The 18,373-nt window shown below is 41.0% G+C and overlaps 1 protein-coding gene across 1 annotated transcript in view; it reads right to left on the bottom strand.

Moving 5' to 3' along the window:
- The window catches only part of LOC114031933 (cadherin-2), a 251,301-nt gene extending 239,406 nt beyond the window's left edge, over positions 1–11,895 (bottom strand). Inside the window, exon 1 of the mRNA XM_027847151.1 lies at positions 11,702–11,895. Within this exon, the coding sequence (XP_027702952.1) occupies positions 11,702–11,770 (69 nt within the window). The 5' untranslated portion in view covers positions 11,771–11,895. The remainder of the gene's footprint in view (positions 1–11,701) is intronic.
- Positions 11,896–18,373: the final 6,478 nt, after the last annotated feature.

The raw sequence follows: 18,373 nt of genomic DNA, 5'->3' as shown, positions 1-18,373 counted from the left end.
AAGGGCTGTGCTCTGCTCCCAAATACCAACTGCTGAAAAGTCCCAGTACAAAAGCCTAAACGGTTGATGGCATTGTAATCTTTAATAATGACTAACTCCTTATTTTAATGTCCTTTACGTTAAAAAAAAAACCAACTATTTAGAGCCTTATTTAATAAGAAGTGGGTCACTATTAAGCTCTATCTAGGAATTAAGTAAAACTGAAAAAATTACAATCTATTATTTCCCAAATCTTAAGTCTCAAGACTTGAGGCCAAATGGGTATTTATGTTTCTACCCCATCCCACATTTTTATCTCTTCTCAAAGGTGTAAGAGGAGACAACATACTGATTTTGCTCTTGACAGACAAGTATTTCCAATGCTACCAGAAATAGATAATTATCTGTTTAAGAAAACTGCACTGAAAGGAACAAAGTGTTTGTAAAGCTGACCCTATAAACATGCAGGTGACCCTGAGCTGCAAAAAATGTCCACCATCATCTACTACCTAAGACATCCTCTCTAACCTTCCCCATTCGCCTTCCATGCCAACAGTCTTCTGTATTTTCCAATTATTAAACATTTCACTCCATTTCCATTTCGAGGCTGCTAATAAACTGGCCCAAAGAGCCCTGGAATCCAGGATCAGAGAGATTAGTAACAGGAAGCAAAGGAAGCGAGGGTGGACTGTGATCTGAGATGGACACCAGAGGACATCGAAAGATCCAAACAGCACACTAAGCCTATTTACTTTACCAGAAAGTGTGAACTTTGTGCTATGAACATCAGAATTCAGCCTCCAGATAATGGAGAGATAACTTTTGTAGGAGAGGGACCACAATCTAAAAAACAGAAATAAAAGAAATGTGCGCAGAGTGAGGTGAATTCCTGAATAAGTTGAATTCTTTTTCAAGGCAACACAATTAATGATTTTTAATCACCTACTTCAAAGCATGTCTGATGTGTCCCCCAACCAAGGAGAGACCTTTTGTTAAGAATCACAACCATATCAAGGGTATCCACCCACTAACTAGGGATCAAATTACAAATAGTTCTAGATTTACTCAGGGGCAAACAAAACAGCTTGTGTACCTTCTCTACCCCACCCCCACATACACACACCAACTTACAATTATAAGGCTTTATGGTTTGCAAAGCACTTTCTTCATAAAACTCACACAACTTCCTCCCATCCCTAAAATCCATACTATTACGGAATATGTAAGTATCCATGTTTGGTGTTTAATGTGTAGAGATTCTGAGAGTGGAATTTAATTTTAAGAGAGATGCCTAATCAATTTGAGGAGGAAAAAAAATGAATTAAAATCATCCAAACATGAAAAGTAATACCATCAACACATTTCAAAATTTAGTACAGGACTCTCATTCATTTTTCTTCCCAATTAGGTATAGGAAAAATATATATCTGCTTCATAGAAACATATGGAGCGTGAATATTTACGAGCTCTTTATAAGGTAATTTTATATTTTAAGAGTTATTAGGAGAAGTTATTCTATTTTATTTGAGTCATTAACACATCATTACATTTTCCTCAGACTTGCTGGGTCACTACAGCTAACTCTGCAAGGTACTCCAGATTAAAAGAAAAGCTTACCGTGAGTGAGTTGAAGTAACTAGCTATCTACCCAAAACCTAAAGGAGGCCTATTAACACATCAACTAACAAGGCACAAAATACTCCGGACAGTCTCATCAGAGTATCAAAACAAAACAAAGCAAGATTTCATAGTTGTTTAGAGCCACTCAAAGGTCAACTACATAAAAAGTCTATGAACTCAGCTATAAATTTAAACTTTCTAATGAAAACAACTCCGGCAACCATTACCCAGGATTAGGGCTGATAGAGCAGTGGATAAAGTATGGGGCCTGGAGTCAGGATGATTCCAGTTCAAATCTGGCCTTAGACACTAGCTGTGTGACCCTGCGAAAGTTACTTAACCTCATTTGCCTCAGTTTCTTCATCTGTAAAATAAACTGGAGAGGGAAATGGCAAAATACTCCAGTATCTCTGCCAAGAAAACCCCAACCAAATGAGGTCATGAACAGTCAGACCCAACTGAACAACAGCCTCCCCCCATCACAGTCTCTTTTCCAATCACTTAACACTATTGTCCTCAAAAATGAAAAAGAAAGCGTCACAAGAAAAATAAAAGGAAAAGGGAAGAGGAGATGGCAGTTAATATGTTTACCTTTGCTGGGTATCCTCCTCTGGCAATAAATGTTCTCATAAGGTGCATGGAATAATGAGTATTGAAAGTCAAACAATTCTTGAAATGCTCTAAATAGCAAGGGAAGGTAATTAAAATATAATGGGCAGAGTAGTCCTCACAAATATATCTTAAGATCATTAATATGTAAGAGGCCTGCACTGGGTACTAAGAAAATAATTTGTATAAACTTACAATGTGTCTTGAGGAAGAGGAAAAACAATCATTTCACTTTCCCACTCTCTGCAGTAACTGCAACAATGATCAAAGATCCAAATAATTCTTGGGCTATGTGTAACACACACACACACACACACACACACACACACACACACACACACACACACAGTCACTGTTGCCCGTCAAAAACTCAGGGAAAGACACAATACTTCCATTAATCAAACATTTAGAAATACCTACTATGTGCAAACTAGCAATGCTAATATTTCTTCACACTTTAGAAATCATAAAAATGAACTGTTTGAGGAAAAGCCCCAACATAAACAACAAATTCAAGTTTGTATTCTATTCACTCAACACCCCAAAATTAATATTGAATATAGTTTTCCTTATCTCCTTCAATCTCTAGTTCCATAGTATTTACTAGAGATGGACAAATTTTGATGAGGAAAATGAAAAGAATGCAAAATTTCAGTCACTCAATAAACATTTATTAAGTGCCTACTATGTGCCAGGCCAGTGCCTGGCTGAGTATTTTTTAAATGTGGTATAGTAAATTAAGAGAAGTACAGAGGGTAAGAACAGGTGCATAGCATATTACTAATGAAGAATTACCTGTCAAAAGATTCTACAGAGCTATAACAGCCTGGAAAGGAGATAAACTCACCACTTAGAATAAGGGGTAGCAAATGCAGAGCAGGTCTACTTCACTGGTAGGTACCACCGCTACCTATAAAAATCAACAAGCCTCAAGGAGAAAGGTCAGCAGCTTGGGATGACCACATATAGAGAATTTATAAGAGGGCACAGACAAAAACAACACAAGATCAGAAGGCAGTGATAGGCTGGGGTCTATGTGGCTGGAGAAAGTGAACCATTAAGGGATCAAAGCAAATCATGTCACCATGTATTTATAAATAACACTTCTCCCTGCTTTACTCAAAAAGACTTGGAAGACACAGTAAAATGAATGTTACTTCTTAAAGCTGGAGGTTAATAAGACCATGATAACTCACCTGATTCAACAAGTCAGTGGACACCCTGTTGGTACGTTATCAAAAAGACAGCATATAAAGCACTTCACACATTTTAAATTACTATATAAATGCTAGCTATTCTTAATACCCAATTGCAGAACTCCGAACTTCTTTTGACTTCCAAATGTATATTCTAGCCATTATGCTCCAAATTCTTGGGGTTATTTGGGGTTTTTTTGCAAGGCAGTTGGGGTTCAGAGACTTGCCCAGGGTCACATAGCTAGTAAGTGTTATGTGTCTGAAATTGCATTTGAACTCAGGTCCTCCTGACTCTAGTGCTGGTGCTCTATCCACTGCATCATCTAGCTGCCCTTATGCTCCAAATTCTTGAAACCATACCCCTTAGCCCACACTTCTGCTATATCAATACAACAAAAGGATAGAATAGGGAAATAAAACTACAAACATATTAATGAATATAAACATACAACCAATCCAGTTTTTTTTTCTGTTAGCAGCAGCCCACCCTCTATTATGGAATGGATTCTTTTGTAATGTCATCACTGAACATTCATGACTTTCTTTAATAATAGTACTATTTATTATTATTACGGACCCATCCATCACTATCTAGCCATGAATGTATCTAAGCCCACTTCCATAGTTCACACTGCTCTACCACCTGGGGTGATTCTGCATATTACTGATAGCTTTCATGATGGTATATTCTTTTGTCAGTTATCCTAAAATAAAAAGTCCAGAGATGGTAAGGACTTTAAAGGTCATAAGTCCAATTCCCTCATTTCATGGATAAGGAAACTGAGATGCAGAGTAGGTAAGTGATTAGCCCAGGGTCATACAGCTAAGATGTAGGACCTGATGTGGGATTTTTAAAATTTATTTTTAATTTATGGAATAAAACAAGTATTTCCATAACACAGTATAATAAAAAAGATGAGTACACATGTAACTGCAACTCTATTATGTACAACTTGCTATTCCTTTTAAATATACGATAAAGTTACTTAATTTTTTTTTTCTTCCCCCTTCCTCCCCCCCTCAGATGGCTACCATTAGACACAAACAGGTATATATACACATACATAAAATTATTCTATTCATACTTCTATCTATCAATTCTTTCTCTGGTTGGAGAGAACATTGTCCTTCATATGTCTTTTATAGTTAATTTGGATATTTATAATAGTCAGAATGGCATTCACTCAAAGTCGTTCTTAAAACAATACTGTTTTGATTTTTTTCATGGAAAAACTGCCTGTTTGTATCCTTTGACCATTTATCAATTGGAGAATGACTCATATTCTTTTTGGGATTTGAAACTTGGTCTCCCTGACTCTAACTTCAGTGCTCTAATGAACTACTCCAGGTTGTCTCATTTCTGAGGCAGTGTGTGGTAGGTACTATGCACAAAAAGAAAATTAAAAAATGGGCTTTGCCCTCAAGAGCTTATTTCTACTGATGGGATACAACATGTGAATACAAAGACAGACTTGGTGATTTAAAGAGGAACAGCTTAACAATTTAATGGAATCAGGAAATGCTTCATGTAGGAGGGGGTGGCACATAAGCAGAGTCTTAAAGGAAGTTAGGGATTCTAAAAGGGAGTACATTACAGGTAGAGCCCTGCAAATTACCGAGGCAGGAGATGGAATTCCATGTTCAAAGAACAGCAAGTGACTGCTGCCAATAAAGTCCAGAATTATCGCTCTGTTACTTTGCTATTTTAAGATCCTTTCTTATTTACTTGAAGATTCAAGAATTTTGTAAAGTTCTGTTCTTTCTAAAATAAACAAAGACAACAGGCACCATCCTAAGCAGTTACTATTGAAGTTGCTTTCCATGAATTAGAGAATCTTAGGGCCGAAAAGAGCTTCCTTCAAGATTATCAATTCCAAACCCCTCGTTTTAGGAATGAGGATACTAAAACACAGAAAAGGAGAATGATTTGTCTCAAGTCACCATTACTCAAACAGCCAGGACTAAAACCCAGACCTCTAGACTCCCAGGCTGGTAGGAACTCTTTCTACTACTTCACACTGACTACATAATTAGAGTAACTTACTCTCTCAAATATACTTGATGCCCCAGACACAACTATAAGTATTTATTGAGTATCCTTTATGTCTCTCCCACCCCACCCCACCGTGGTATGCCAAATAAACAGTTAAAAAAAAAAAAAAGATCCCTGAGCTCAACATATACAAAAAAAAAAAAAAACTAGAAAGAAATAAATTCAGCACACATATACTGAGCACTACAATGTGAGAACTATGGAGGCAGTAGAATTCAGACAAAAAAAAAAGTTTCTGCCTTCAAGAAGTTTATAGTTGTTAGGAAAACATATCATGGATATAAGCATGATAAAGAGTAAACTGAAGAGAAAAAGAGCTGAAACAATTAGGAAGGTATCAGGGAAGCCTTCATGGCAGAAATGGCATCACACTTTAGTCTTGAAAGGAAGACAAAGACCCTGAGAGGCCTAGATGAGGAAAGAGTATATTCCAGATATGTGGGACAGCTAATGGAAATGTATGGAGACAGGAGGTCCCAAGTCCTGAATTCTGAGAATTATCAGTTAATTTTGGCCAGAATGTAGCAAACAGAATGGAAATAAGCCTGGAAAAAAGGAAGTAGGAAACAATCCGAGAAAGACCTCCAACTTCAGGCTGAGAAATTTGTATTTTATCCTTCAGCAATAGGGAGTCACTGGGTTCCTGAGCAAGGGAGTAACATGGTCAAAGATTATTCTTCGATCTGATTGGAGAGGGCAGAGTCTGGAATTAGAGAGAACAATTACAAGGCAGTCAAGGCAGAAGGTGATAAGGCCTGAAACTAAGTAGCAAAGTGAGTGGAGAGGACATGAATGGAAAAGATGTTATGAATATAGAATCAATAATCCTTGGCAACTGATTGGAGACAGTAGGGTAGGGAGAGATCAACAGATTGGGAACCTGTATGATTGGGAAGACTGTGATACCCTTAACACAAAGGGGGTAATTTGGAAGTAACCCTAACATGGGGCCTGCCTTGCAAAGAGTAGACAATAAGTACATCTGCTAATATTATCTAACTTAAATTGTGTAAATATGGCAACAATGCAAAACAAAGTTGTCATAAAATTGATTATTCTGGCATTTGTAATTTTAGAAGCTAAATGATTGCATGGGATTATTAGTTATTGTTGGTTTTTGTTTTGTTTCATTTTCCTGATGATTTTTAAACCAATAAAAGATTCCTAGAATAAGCTACAGGTTATTATAGTTATGATAGATATGAAATGCTTATTCAATTGATAAAAATAAAATTTTAGATTCTTCCACTTTCTAAAATGGTGGATAAAAGTCATAGACAAGATTTTGTAACTAAACTTGACTACTATTTTGTATTTGAGCCATAATTATACAAACACACACAATTTTACCTAGTTTAAAAGGGAATACCATAACTACACACACACATACATACACACACACCCCCCTCAAATGTTAAGTCTGTGCTGTTTTTTTTTTAATCAGACTAACTCTAACTTGAGAATATCCTCTTGAAAACACGAAGGAGATTTGAGTCACTTTAGATCAAGAAAGGATTTTAAAGCAAGCTTAACTTCGCTTTAAGTCTTGATATTTCCTCATTAAAAATCCTAAAGGTTAATGAGGCACAACAGATTTAAGAATTTTAATGAAAAAAGAGAAAATTAAGAGCCATACAGATGTAATGAACTATCATCAGAAGTATGTTCCATGAGATGTTCAAGTTGTATACTTCCAAAATAATAATGGTTTAAAAAGTGTTTTCCTCTTTAATCCAGGTCCAAACTTCCTTGGAGGAAAACAAGTGGCTTTCAGGAAAGCAAAGACAACATCATACAATAACTTCTAAGTTTGCAATTAATTTAGTCTACACTTTAAAACAATTTACTCTTTTAAAAAATTATCTCCAAAGAGTCATGGTCCTTCTATTGTTTTCTAAAAAATTAATTCCAGCCTATTCAGGCTCCACCATATGTAATGATCATATGTGCCAAAGAAATTCGTGAGCAGATATGTTCAATGCCTCCAAAAGGGAGAAAAGTATTTATGCTTATTCATACAAGTTAATTTTCCTTCCCTCCATATTCATATATATTATACAAATCAATAAAAAGTAAGTACCAATGTACATGTTTTATATTCAAAGTTTACAAGCTTATTATAGTCTAGATTTGCTCATCCTGACTCATTCTCCTGTTCCTAGGACTGTTTTATGGGACTGACATAACTACAAAGCATGTTGATAATAAAAAGGAAAAATATTCTTTTTCTAATTTAAGAAAATATGCTTAGATTATACACTTAGGTTTCCAAAGAGATCGTGTAAGACAACATAAGGATATAGTAAAAAACAAAGGAACAATAGAAAAGAGTTTCATTTAACAGAAAAGCTTACTTCACCCTAACCCTAAAGTACATTTAAATTGAAACAATGTAACTGAGCAATTAAAACAGAGCAGAACTAGAAAAGAAAAAGAGGTTCCTCAGTTATTGGGTCTGCTTTAAATGCACACAGTAAGGGGTTTCTTGGGGGTGGGGCATAATCACAAACTTGTTTAGAATTCAGAAGTCCCACGTTCAAAGGAAAATAAGGCCATATATTTGAAATTAAGCTGGTTAATTCTTCCTTTAACATGTGAAAATTGAAGTTCAAAGCTATATGTAACCCCACTTTGGACAAAAGTCAGTGCCCTAAGTGGGCAGTGATATTATATATTTTAAAAAGGGTAAGTTGAAATCAAATATCACAAAATGCAAAAACTTATACTTTATTTAAAAGCAATCCATGAAAAACAATAAGGAGAATGATTAAGGATCTCAAATGCTTAGTAAAAAGTTAATAAATAAAACTGTTTAGTTAATTGTAAACACATTTTTTAAAAAAATATTCGACTGCTATTCCTTTATGCCACACTAATGTAGGTGACAGGTCCAATATTTAACTATAATTAACACTTAGGTACTCTATTTTCTTTGAAATGCATCCTCAGGCCTGCCCCAATAAAACAATTTTAGCAGTAGTTACCTGATTTATGTGTTAAAGGCCACCCTTCCCTTCCAGAGAGTGCTGTTGTTTCCGTGTATAAAATAGAAATGGCTTTGTTCTATTTTATATTTAATCTCAGATGCATAATACACATGGCACACCTGATCCTAAAACTTCTGGTGCATAAACTGAGCACATTGCCATTTCTAACGACCTTTCAAATAACTCAATGTTAACTGCCTGACTTTAAACTACTCACGAGTTACAAAATTGTCAAGTTGCAGAAAAAGGTTATGTGTGGTTTTACATGACCACAAATGACAATTTCAGAGGACAAGAAACTTGAAACTTTGAGCAAGTGAATATACTTTGGAGTGAATCCTTTACTTACTAAATGCAGTGCTAGTTAGTACATGTGGAGTTTTAAAAATAAATTGAGGTCAGGGGGAAAATGAACTATGGACTTTAAAACTGGCTTCCTGATTCAGACTTATAAAGCTAATTTGTTCTAAACAGAATTTCCAATTTTGAAATTTACTAACAACAAAACTCACTCCAAGCAAGATTTCCTAGGGTTTTTTTTTTGTTCTTAAAGAGGAAATTAGATTTCTCCAACCATAACTTACTTACCAATACCCCAGATTGTGAATATCAACAAACAAATCAGCATGACCAGTTTCCTGTCCTAACTTCACACTTAGCTTTAAATTAAAACTGATTTAAGATGAAAAGCTAGTTGGAAATAGCTACTTGCTACAGGAATTCATGCCAGAAAGATTTATTAAATGGTCTGTATATAGATGAAAAGAAGCCCACACTGAAGTCTAAATACATAGAGCTTAAAAAAAAAAACTTTGAAATCTTAATTGTAAAAAAAAAATCTAATAATCTGAAACATAAGGTATTTGAGAAACTTTGTTTTGTCTATTCAACGCCAAAACTAGGCTTCTTTTCTTCTCCAAGAATATATCTCCGGACAAATCCCATTTTTAAAGGGTGAAATAATTAAGTTTTAGAAGAAGAAAGAGTAAGGTGCTGAAGCTTTTATGTTGTGAGGAGCCACTCTTAATAGCTCAACAACAGGGACAAATGGTCTATTCTCTCTTCACTCCCCACCCCCCCCCATGAAAAGAAATCCCACCCTGAATTTACTGAGAACAAAAATTTGGAACTAATGTTTTGTCCTGGTCTAATATTAAAAAAAAAAAAAAAAAAAAAAGCTACTCCTTTATCCTTCACCCAGTATTGGGGAACCTGGGGAGGCAGACATCAGCAGGCTGGGAAAAGGAGGACTGGAGGGGAAGAACAAAAGGAGAGACCAAAGAGAAAGAAAAGGGAAGGAGGGGTCTTATCAAGAACTAGAAGCACGTGAAACGCACTAAGTGAAACGGGTTAGAGGACCGGAGCAGGAAGAGAGGCAGGCGGCGGGACTGAGTGACCCCCGGCAAGCCTGCACCATGGACAGAGACTCCGCAAAAGACTAGCCCAGCCCACACCCCTCTAGAGGGCGGTTGCAGCTACAGCCAGCAACACCCTTGCCCCGGAGAAATAAAGAAGCGGCGGGAGGATGCCTCGACAACTCTGTATGGTGCTCCCCAGCCCTCCTCCCCCAAGCAAGGCTAATATCCCCGGAGGAGCCAGATCCTCTCTGCACTTTGGGGCAAAAAATGCCCCAACCCTTAAAAGACCATTAAGAGGTGATGAGCGGCACCATCTGTCCTAGCACAGCAAACCTTCGGCGCTGTTCCCCACCCTCAACACACCTTGGGGGATCCCACCCAGTTCTGACTTTCCCTTTGTGCAATAGAAGCCCCTTTTCTGTCCACTTCCCCAGGAGAAGCTTCTCCCTTTCCCTCGGGGCAAACATATCCAGCTTCTTAACCTGGGTTCGGGACATCGCTGCTTGGGACCGGGATGGGGGGTGCCAAGACTAAAGCTTTCTCTTTCCCAGACTCCCAGCTAGGTTGCGAGAGGACCTAGCGCCGGAGAGTCGGAGCTCCTGCCCCCGGGGAGGCGGCAGAAGCACGCTATCTATTCCCAGGATGGGATTAGAGGGGCCATGGGGAAGGGCGGGCTGAACAGCTCAGTCTTGCGGGGCCAGGCAAGCCCAGCTGGACTAGGAGACAGAGAAGCACCAGGAGGGGGTTGGTCCGAGGACAGTAGAGAAGTTAAGAAGCCCAAACCACAAAGCAAGAAAGGAATTCTCGGAGAGGGGGCCGGGGAAAAGAGCAGGTGTTTACTGACTCAGATAATACCCCACAGAAAGCAGGCTATCTTCTGGGTCTCTTTACCCGGACCGAGTGTAGAGAGGAACGTGGGGAGGATTCAGAGGGAGTCCTAAAATGAATAGGATGTAGAGGCAGAAGGTCGGGGAAGGACCACATGTCAAAGGACAGGTCATCACTGTCCTCCCCAGGCTAAGGTGTGCAGGAAGGGGGCGGTGGGTGCAAATGTATGAGAGGTGAGACGGAACACGGTGGACCGGCGACGGGACCCAATCCCTTCCCAGACTGGGCAAGGGTTTGCGGGATGAAGGTGGACACGGTGCGAGTTTGTTTTTTGTTTTGTTTTTCCTAGGGAGAGATGGACAAGAGAAATTGCCCGAGTAAGTGAAAAGAGTGTAGGAGACAACTCTGTGAGGGGATAAATCAAGCTGAAGGAGGGTGGAGGCTGCCCTGGGCACAAGGGATGGTTGTGGGTCAGAGTAGAGGCAAGTGCCGCTTTGCTTCTGCATCCCAGACACAGAGAGCAAAGATTGGGGGTGGGGGGCGGCGCTCAGAAGGAAGCTGGGGAATCCCTACCACAAACTACCTACCTCATTTTCAGAGAACAAAACAAAAGATACAAATGGAGCAAAGTAAAAGAGGACTAGAAAGCAGAAAATTGCAAATGCATGGAAATTCCCCAACTACCCCTAGCGCTTTTTTTTTCCTAAAGATCCCCTACTCCCCAGAGGAGCGCCCCGGTGACCCGCTTCAATCTCTTCCCCCCCCTCCCCGGGCACTGCCAGAACAGCGGCTGCAAACAACCTGCTCTGCCCACAACCCCCTGCCCCTGCTCCTCCTCCTGCTCCTCCTTTTCCCCGGCCCGCACTCACAGCTTCTGCCTAGTTACAGCAACGGTGCAGCAACCCCCGTCCCTCCCACCCCTTCCCGAGTGCATCGCCCTGCACCGGAGCAGCAGTGCGGGGGAACAAAGGGACCCAGAGCCTCCACCCGCCCACACCCCACCCTCCTTCCGACCCCATCCCCTAGTCCGTCCCCGGGCCAGCCGGCCTGTCCGCCCCAGGCGCCCTTTACCTGGTGCAGGGCCGCCAGCAGCGCTAGCAACGGCAGCAGGGTCCACGGCGCTCCCGCTATCCGGCACATGGAGGCGAAGAGGGGCTGAGGAGGAGCTGGAGGCGGCGGTGGCAGGAGCAGCGGCAGCAGCAGCAGCAGCGGAGGGAGAGACGACTCCAGGCAGTTTTCCACACACACATACACACACTCACACACACGCAACCCCCCCCCCCTTCCCCTCCCCCCCCCCCCCCCCCCCCTTTCTCTTTCTCAACCTCTCCTCCCCGCCAATGGAGAGAGAGCGATGATGACAAATAGCGGAGCGAAGAGTCCGCGGGACTCGCACCAGGAGTAATAAAACAGAGCGAGAGATCAAGGGGAGGGATGCAGGAAGGAGGGTCTGCGTGTGCCCGTGTGTCTCTGTGTATGTATGTGTGTAGGCAGCAGCGGCGGCAGCAGGAGCCGAGCAGCAGAGCCGGTTCCTCTCCCGCGCAGGCGGCCGCAGGGATGGGAAGCAGCAGCGGCGGCCGCGACGGTCCCCCTCCGGCCCGCTCTCCAGCGAGCTCCCCCTCCCCTCTTTTGCTTCTTTAGGATGCGGAGAAAGCAGCCGGGCGGACGGCGTTCCCAGGGTGCTCTGTCACGCCAGATTTCTTTCTTTCTTTTTCTCCTCTATGGGTACCCCCTCTTCACTGTTCCCCGGTGCAGCTAGAATGGAGAGGGAGAGACAAGCCAAGACAAGCCGGGAGGGATTTTAGGGCCCAGAGGCGGTGGGGCTGCGAGCACAAAGGGCAGTAAGTAGTAGTAGGACCCAGGGCTGGTGCGCCGTGGTCCTCCGCCTCCGCGCCGTCGGGTGTCGTCTCCTTTTCCTGGGTGCGGGGCGACTTATTTGGTTTCTCCCTTTTCTTTTTTCCCCTTTCCCTGCGAGTTCCAGGGAATTTCCTCTCTATCTCTCTCTTCTCAGAGCGACCCTGGGAGAGTAGAAGAAGGGGACACAACCCTGCCACCGCCGCTAGCGCTGCTGCTGCTGGTGCTGCATACTCGCCCCTAAGACTGCCTCCCTTCTCCTTCACTTTCTCTATTGCTTACTCTCACGCTCTAGCTACCTCCCCTCCTCCTTTTCCTCCTCCCAGCTTCTAGATCCTCCTCCTCCTCCTCCCCCGACCCTCCCCCGCACCCCTCCCCCTACCACACACACATCCACGCACACCCTGCGAACTCCGCTTCAAGAAGGATCACAATACCAAGCCCCACAGCCTGCGTCTTCCCCTTATGCCAGGCTGCTGTTGCTGCTGCTTCCAGCTTCTCTTTCTGTCTCCCCCTCCCTCCTGCTCTTCCCCCCACCCCCACCCCTCCCGTGGCTGATTCTCCCTGCCGGCTGCGCGGCCAATCGGAGACCAACAACTAGCAGCAGTAGCCTACCCCGGATCAACAGCAGCCGCCCACACCTCCGGCACTAACAACCTCGGTTTTCTTTTTCTTTCTTCTTTCTTATTCTTTCTTTTTTCTTTTTTCTTTCTTTTCTTGCTGCAGACTGAGGGAGGTCACTGGAGGAAATGTATGGGGTGCGGGAAGAGAGGGCACCCGCCGAGGGCCAGGCTTGCAGAAATAAAATTAAACTTGCGCAGTAACTTGGTTTGGTTTGTTGCACGGGGTTATTATATTTAAAACGGAGGCTGGAGAATCTGGGGGAGGGAGAAATGCTTCCTCGGTAACCTAACACATGCACCTCCCTCTCCTTTTGTAATTCTTTCTAGATCTGTTATTTATGGGGGAGGGAGAAATACTGCAAACTACAGGCCGGTGCAAAACCAATCTTGGCCATTGTTGTCTGTGGCGATTGCAATGAGCCACCTGCTGGGAGGGGAGATTGAAGGCAGCGGCAGCCGCTTAGGCTCTGGGTTGGCTTTTACACTTCTCCAGCTCCTACCCGGGGAGAGATGTTATTGGAACGCTAGAAGTTTTGCTTGCATCTGCTTGAGTTGGGGGGAGGGGAGAGGAGGGGGGTTGCGCGAGTTTTGTTTTGTTTTTCAATTTAATTGGGGATAGCTAGTTTTATATTTCTAAATGTTTATTTGTTTGTAAGCAAATGTATGATAGACTTGTACTCCCAACAATAACAAAAAGGTGCCAGGAGGTACCTCCTGGACTTCCTACAGATCCTGGGTTGTCTAACCTAGGGGTGAAAAAGGAAGTGAAAGAATAGACTGCGGCCGAAGTGAATTTTCCCTCCACTTCAAAGCGGTCTAGAGGCCTTGAGGCGGATACTTGACAAGTTTGGATCTTGCAAACTTTTTAGGCTGGATTTCACTGGGGGAATTGATTGTTCTGATAAACGTTTTTAAATTTAACATGTAAAGAACAAATCCAGATCTAATGTGAATGTTTCCGTAAACATTTGAAACATTTATATTCGGTGTAGTCAAGGATGATCTTTGCACTGTTGTCTGTCTGTTTCTCTTGAGAACTGGAAATTTAAATTTTTTTTAAAATTTCAATCTATTGGTCACTTGGGAAACGATGACAAACCTGTAGAAGTCATTACAATTTATAAAGATACATTTTAAATTATCATTACAAAATTAGTCTCTTCAATATTAAATTTTAATAGATGTTTGTATTCGGTTTTATTTTAAATAGTCATTTTAAAGCTTTTTTTTAAAATCTTTCCTCCTGGGCCTTTTTTTTTTACTTAAAAGTTTTCAGCAGTGTTATCTTAATGAAGTTAAAAAGTTAAAGGCTAAACTGTTGATGCAATACTTGTGAGTGCTATCTTTTCTTTGTGTGTGTGGTTCCCCCCACCCATCTAGGTAAATTCACTTGTAATACCCCATAGCCAATCTGCCAGACGATTGTTCTTAAAAATGAATACCACTAAATGGCTCCTAAGTAAGGGTAGTTGGAAAAACCCTTCCTTTAGTGAGTGTATTGAATTTTGGATTTAGGGTCAAATCTGGGTTAGAATCCAGGCTCTACTCTTTTAAGTTTTCTGATCCTCAATTTCCCCACCCCAAAAGAAGTATTGTCATTAGCTAGAGAGCGAGAGAGAGAAAGAGAATGTGTGAGTGTGTGTGTGTGTCTCCAAGGCTGGATTACAAAGGAAACCAATTATATGGAAATCAAGATGTTATTTTTTTCCCCATCCAAATTCAACAGCCTCATATTAACAATCCCCATTTCAGAGAACTGCCTAGAAGCAATGAGAGGTTGTGACTTTGCTCTTGTCTAGAGCTCTGTGAAAGACAGGACTACAAGCCAAGTCTTCTAGACCCTGCCTCTCAAATTTATTTAGTTATACGTTATAACAAGATGTGCAGGTAGCTATTTAAGAATATCACTGATTGTCCTTTTGATTCCAAAATGCTACTATCAGAGTTAGTTCCAGTTCCTAGAAATTGGATTTTAAAAGACCTAAAGTGGGATGAGCAGGCCTCATTATCTCAGTTATACAAATACCTCAGTCTTCTGGACAAAGTCTTCAGCCCAGCCAGGGCTTAAGGCAGCCAATGGAATGTGTTGTCCTTTTTTTTCCCCTATTCTAATGGTTAAACAAATCTCTTTTACTATTGATGACTATCCTTTACTACAGTTTATTAGAGCTTCCTCCTCTGGAGGTCACCCCCAGCCTCAACACACTCCCAAGTCCGTTATAAATTAGACTCTTAAAATTCTGCCTCATAATGTCAATCAACCAAGAGTCTGCAATTCTAATAAACTTAGACTGCAGCTTGTGAGATAGGAACTACAGAGTTATTTCTTCTGCCCAACCTGTCTGAGATTGCCCTCTATAGTTCACCAGACCTGAACTATTTTGGTAGCCTAATGACTTTCATTCTGATCACGTGATCAGCCCAGCCTAGCTAATCTGCCAATGGGTTAGCCTTTGATCAGGGGGAATGTCTAACCTCTAAAATCCTTGTCTGGGGAGCCTTTGTACAACTATTTGATGTTTAATGAGAGCAGATCTACTGGTGAATGAAACTTGTTATAATCTGAATGCATGTCAGGAACAGGCCTAATTTTAAATCTAAATCACTTGGTATTATTTAGTAGGACCACTAATTGCTGGGTACAGTGATTAAGCCCTCAAGTTTTTGGCAGCTGCATATACCTGAGGCCATGTGGAAAATAGACCATCAGAGCCTTCTGTCCCTTGGGTGATAGAAATCATGGGCCCTGATCATAGGACTTTATCATTTATATAGTGCTTTAATGTTTGCAAAGTGCTTTACAAATAGTATCTCATTTTATCCTTACAACAACCTATAAGGGGAGGTAAGCCATATTAGGATCCCTGTTTTACGGATGAGAACAAAGGTTGAGTGACTTGCCCAGGATCACACTGATATTAAGTGTCTAAGTCTGGATTTGACTAGGTCTTCCAAATTCCAAGCTTAGTGCTCTACGAGGAAGAAACTATATAGACCATCTAGGCCAATCCTCTTGTTTTACAGATAAGGAAAATGAATGCCAGAGAGGGGAAATGACCAAAGTCACATGGCTAGTTACTGTCAGGACAAGGCCCCTGGCCTTCTGACTTCCAGTTCAATACTCTTTACACCATATTCTGGGATAGTTGGGCAGTGACTCATTGAGGCAGACACTTGAAGAAAGAGATGATTACTCAACTAGACCTGCAAAAGAATTCCTCTCCCACCATTAGCAAGCCAAACAGTTACAATTCATGTTTGGTGAAATCATGATTTCACCAAATATGTGTTAAAGTCTTACCAAGTACTAGACCATGAAAATACAAAGACCAAAACAAATTTAAACACCAAAAGGAAACAGTTTCTTCAACTCTAAATTTTAGAAAAGGGTCATAAGCAAATTGTTAAATTTTCTGTGGAAGCATTTACAACCTCAGAAATACAAATTGGGGCTTGATTTATTGTTTTGTTGATTGTTTCAATTTTTTAAAGTGAGGAAAAATGTTAATGGATATTAAACTTAAAAGCGTATTGTGTGCACATTTAGGAGGGAGGGAAAGGAGAGCTGGGAGGCCTTAGAGATCATGTTATACAAACTTCATTTCTTACAGAGAAAGAAGCAGAGGGCAAAGAGGAAAAGCAAATTGTGAATTATTACAGAGATTCCATGAGGGAATTTACACCAGAGTCTTGACCTTGTTACTCCCTCCCAGTCCAGCCTGCTTTCTAATGTGCCACAAACCTCCCATGATTTCACTTTTTATATGAATGTTGGTGACAGGAAGGAAATGGAGCACAGACACAGAGATTTGCTCAGGGATATTACACTTTCCTTAGGATGTCTCACATATCCACGTATTCACGTACATATCCTTGTAAGGTTTGAATCCCGGTTCTGCTACATGCTGGCTATGTGATCCTGGACAAACCACTTAACTTCTTTGAGACTCAGTTTCCTTTTCTGTAAAATATTGGGGAGTGGGGATAGAATGATCCAGATGATTCAGGCCTTTCCAGTTCTAGGTCTATGATCCCTTACCAAGTTTTGTTAACTCTAACCCATTTAACTCTTATGTTTCAGGACAAGGGGACATCAGGTGATCCATGTCAGCAAATTATCGGTTGTTTTTAAAGCTCCAGATCAGAGAAACAAAGATAAAGCTAAAAACAGTCTCTGTCCTAAACACAAAAAAAAATATTGGACAGACAGTAAATCCAGTAGCCCACACTCTCCTCTGTCATTCTACCCTAAAGATGATTTATGTTTAGGGTTGGGTCTAGTGGACTTGTGCACCCAAATCAAAGTTGATCATGTTTGGGATACTTTGGTCCAGTACTTCTTAAACTGTGGGTCATGACCCTATATGGGGTCATGTAACTGAATGTGGGGATCAAGAAAAATTTGGCAACAGTTAAAGGTCTCTGAATACGCAACAACCAAAAATTAATTCAAAATCAAACACATAATGAATTCAGGGTGTTTCTGGCAATGCTTGCCCATGCTGCATTGTACAACTTCTCTGCAGTCTTGGTTCTGAACACACAACACACATACTTTGCACTGCGCATGCCATCACCACGCAACACCAATGAACACTGCCAGAAACACCTCGGCTCAGATTTGAGACTATTGTATGTTATGAATGGCAGTATTTTTACTGTACATAAAAAATCGCTAAATGAATTTTGGCTTGGAATTAGGACAGAATTTCCAGCAATTTCTGAAATGGCCCTAAACATACTTCTGCCATTTTGTACTACGTATTTATTCCAAGCAACTTTCTCAGCATTGACGATTATAAAATCAAAATATCAATCAACTCTAAAAAAAGTTGGAGATGCTCCATGTCCTGCCAAAAATTAATTCTTTTTACTTTACTTTTCGTTTTCTTTTTTTTTTTTTTTGGCTAGGCAATGGGGTTAAGTGACTTACCCAAGGTCACACAGCTAGTAAGTGTTATGTGTCTGAGGCTGGATTTGAACTCGGGTCCTCCTGAATACAGGGCCAGTGCTCTATCCACTGTGCCACCTAGCTGCCCCAAGAATTAATTCTTTATATAAAAACAAACAAGACATCCATCTCCCTAGTATGCACATTTGCTTTTGTCTTTAATAAATGATAAAAGTATATGTATACCAAAGAATTGTTTTAAAATAAGTTTCTTGGGGGGCAGCTAGGTGGTGCAGCGGATAGAGCACTGGCCCTGGAGTCAGGAGGACCTGAGTTCAAATCAACCTCAACCAAACACTTGATACCAGCTGTGTG

Source organism: Vombatus ursinus, unplaced genomic scaffold, assembly GCF_900497805.2.
Source record: "Vombatus ursinus unplaced genomic scaffold, bare-nosed wombat genome assembly UNPS02015255.1, whole genome shotgun sequence".
NCBI classification, from domain to species: Eukaryota; Metazoa; Chordata; class Mammalia; order Diprotodontia; family Vombatidae; genus Vombatus; species Vombatus ursinus.
Note: the sequence above shows the minus strand (reverse complement) of the source record. Positions and strands in the feature narration are given on the sequence as shown.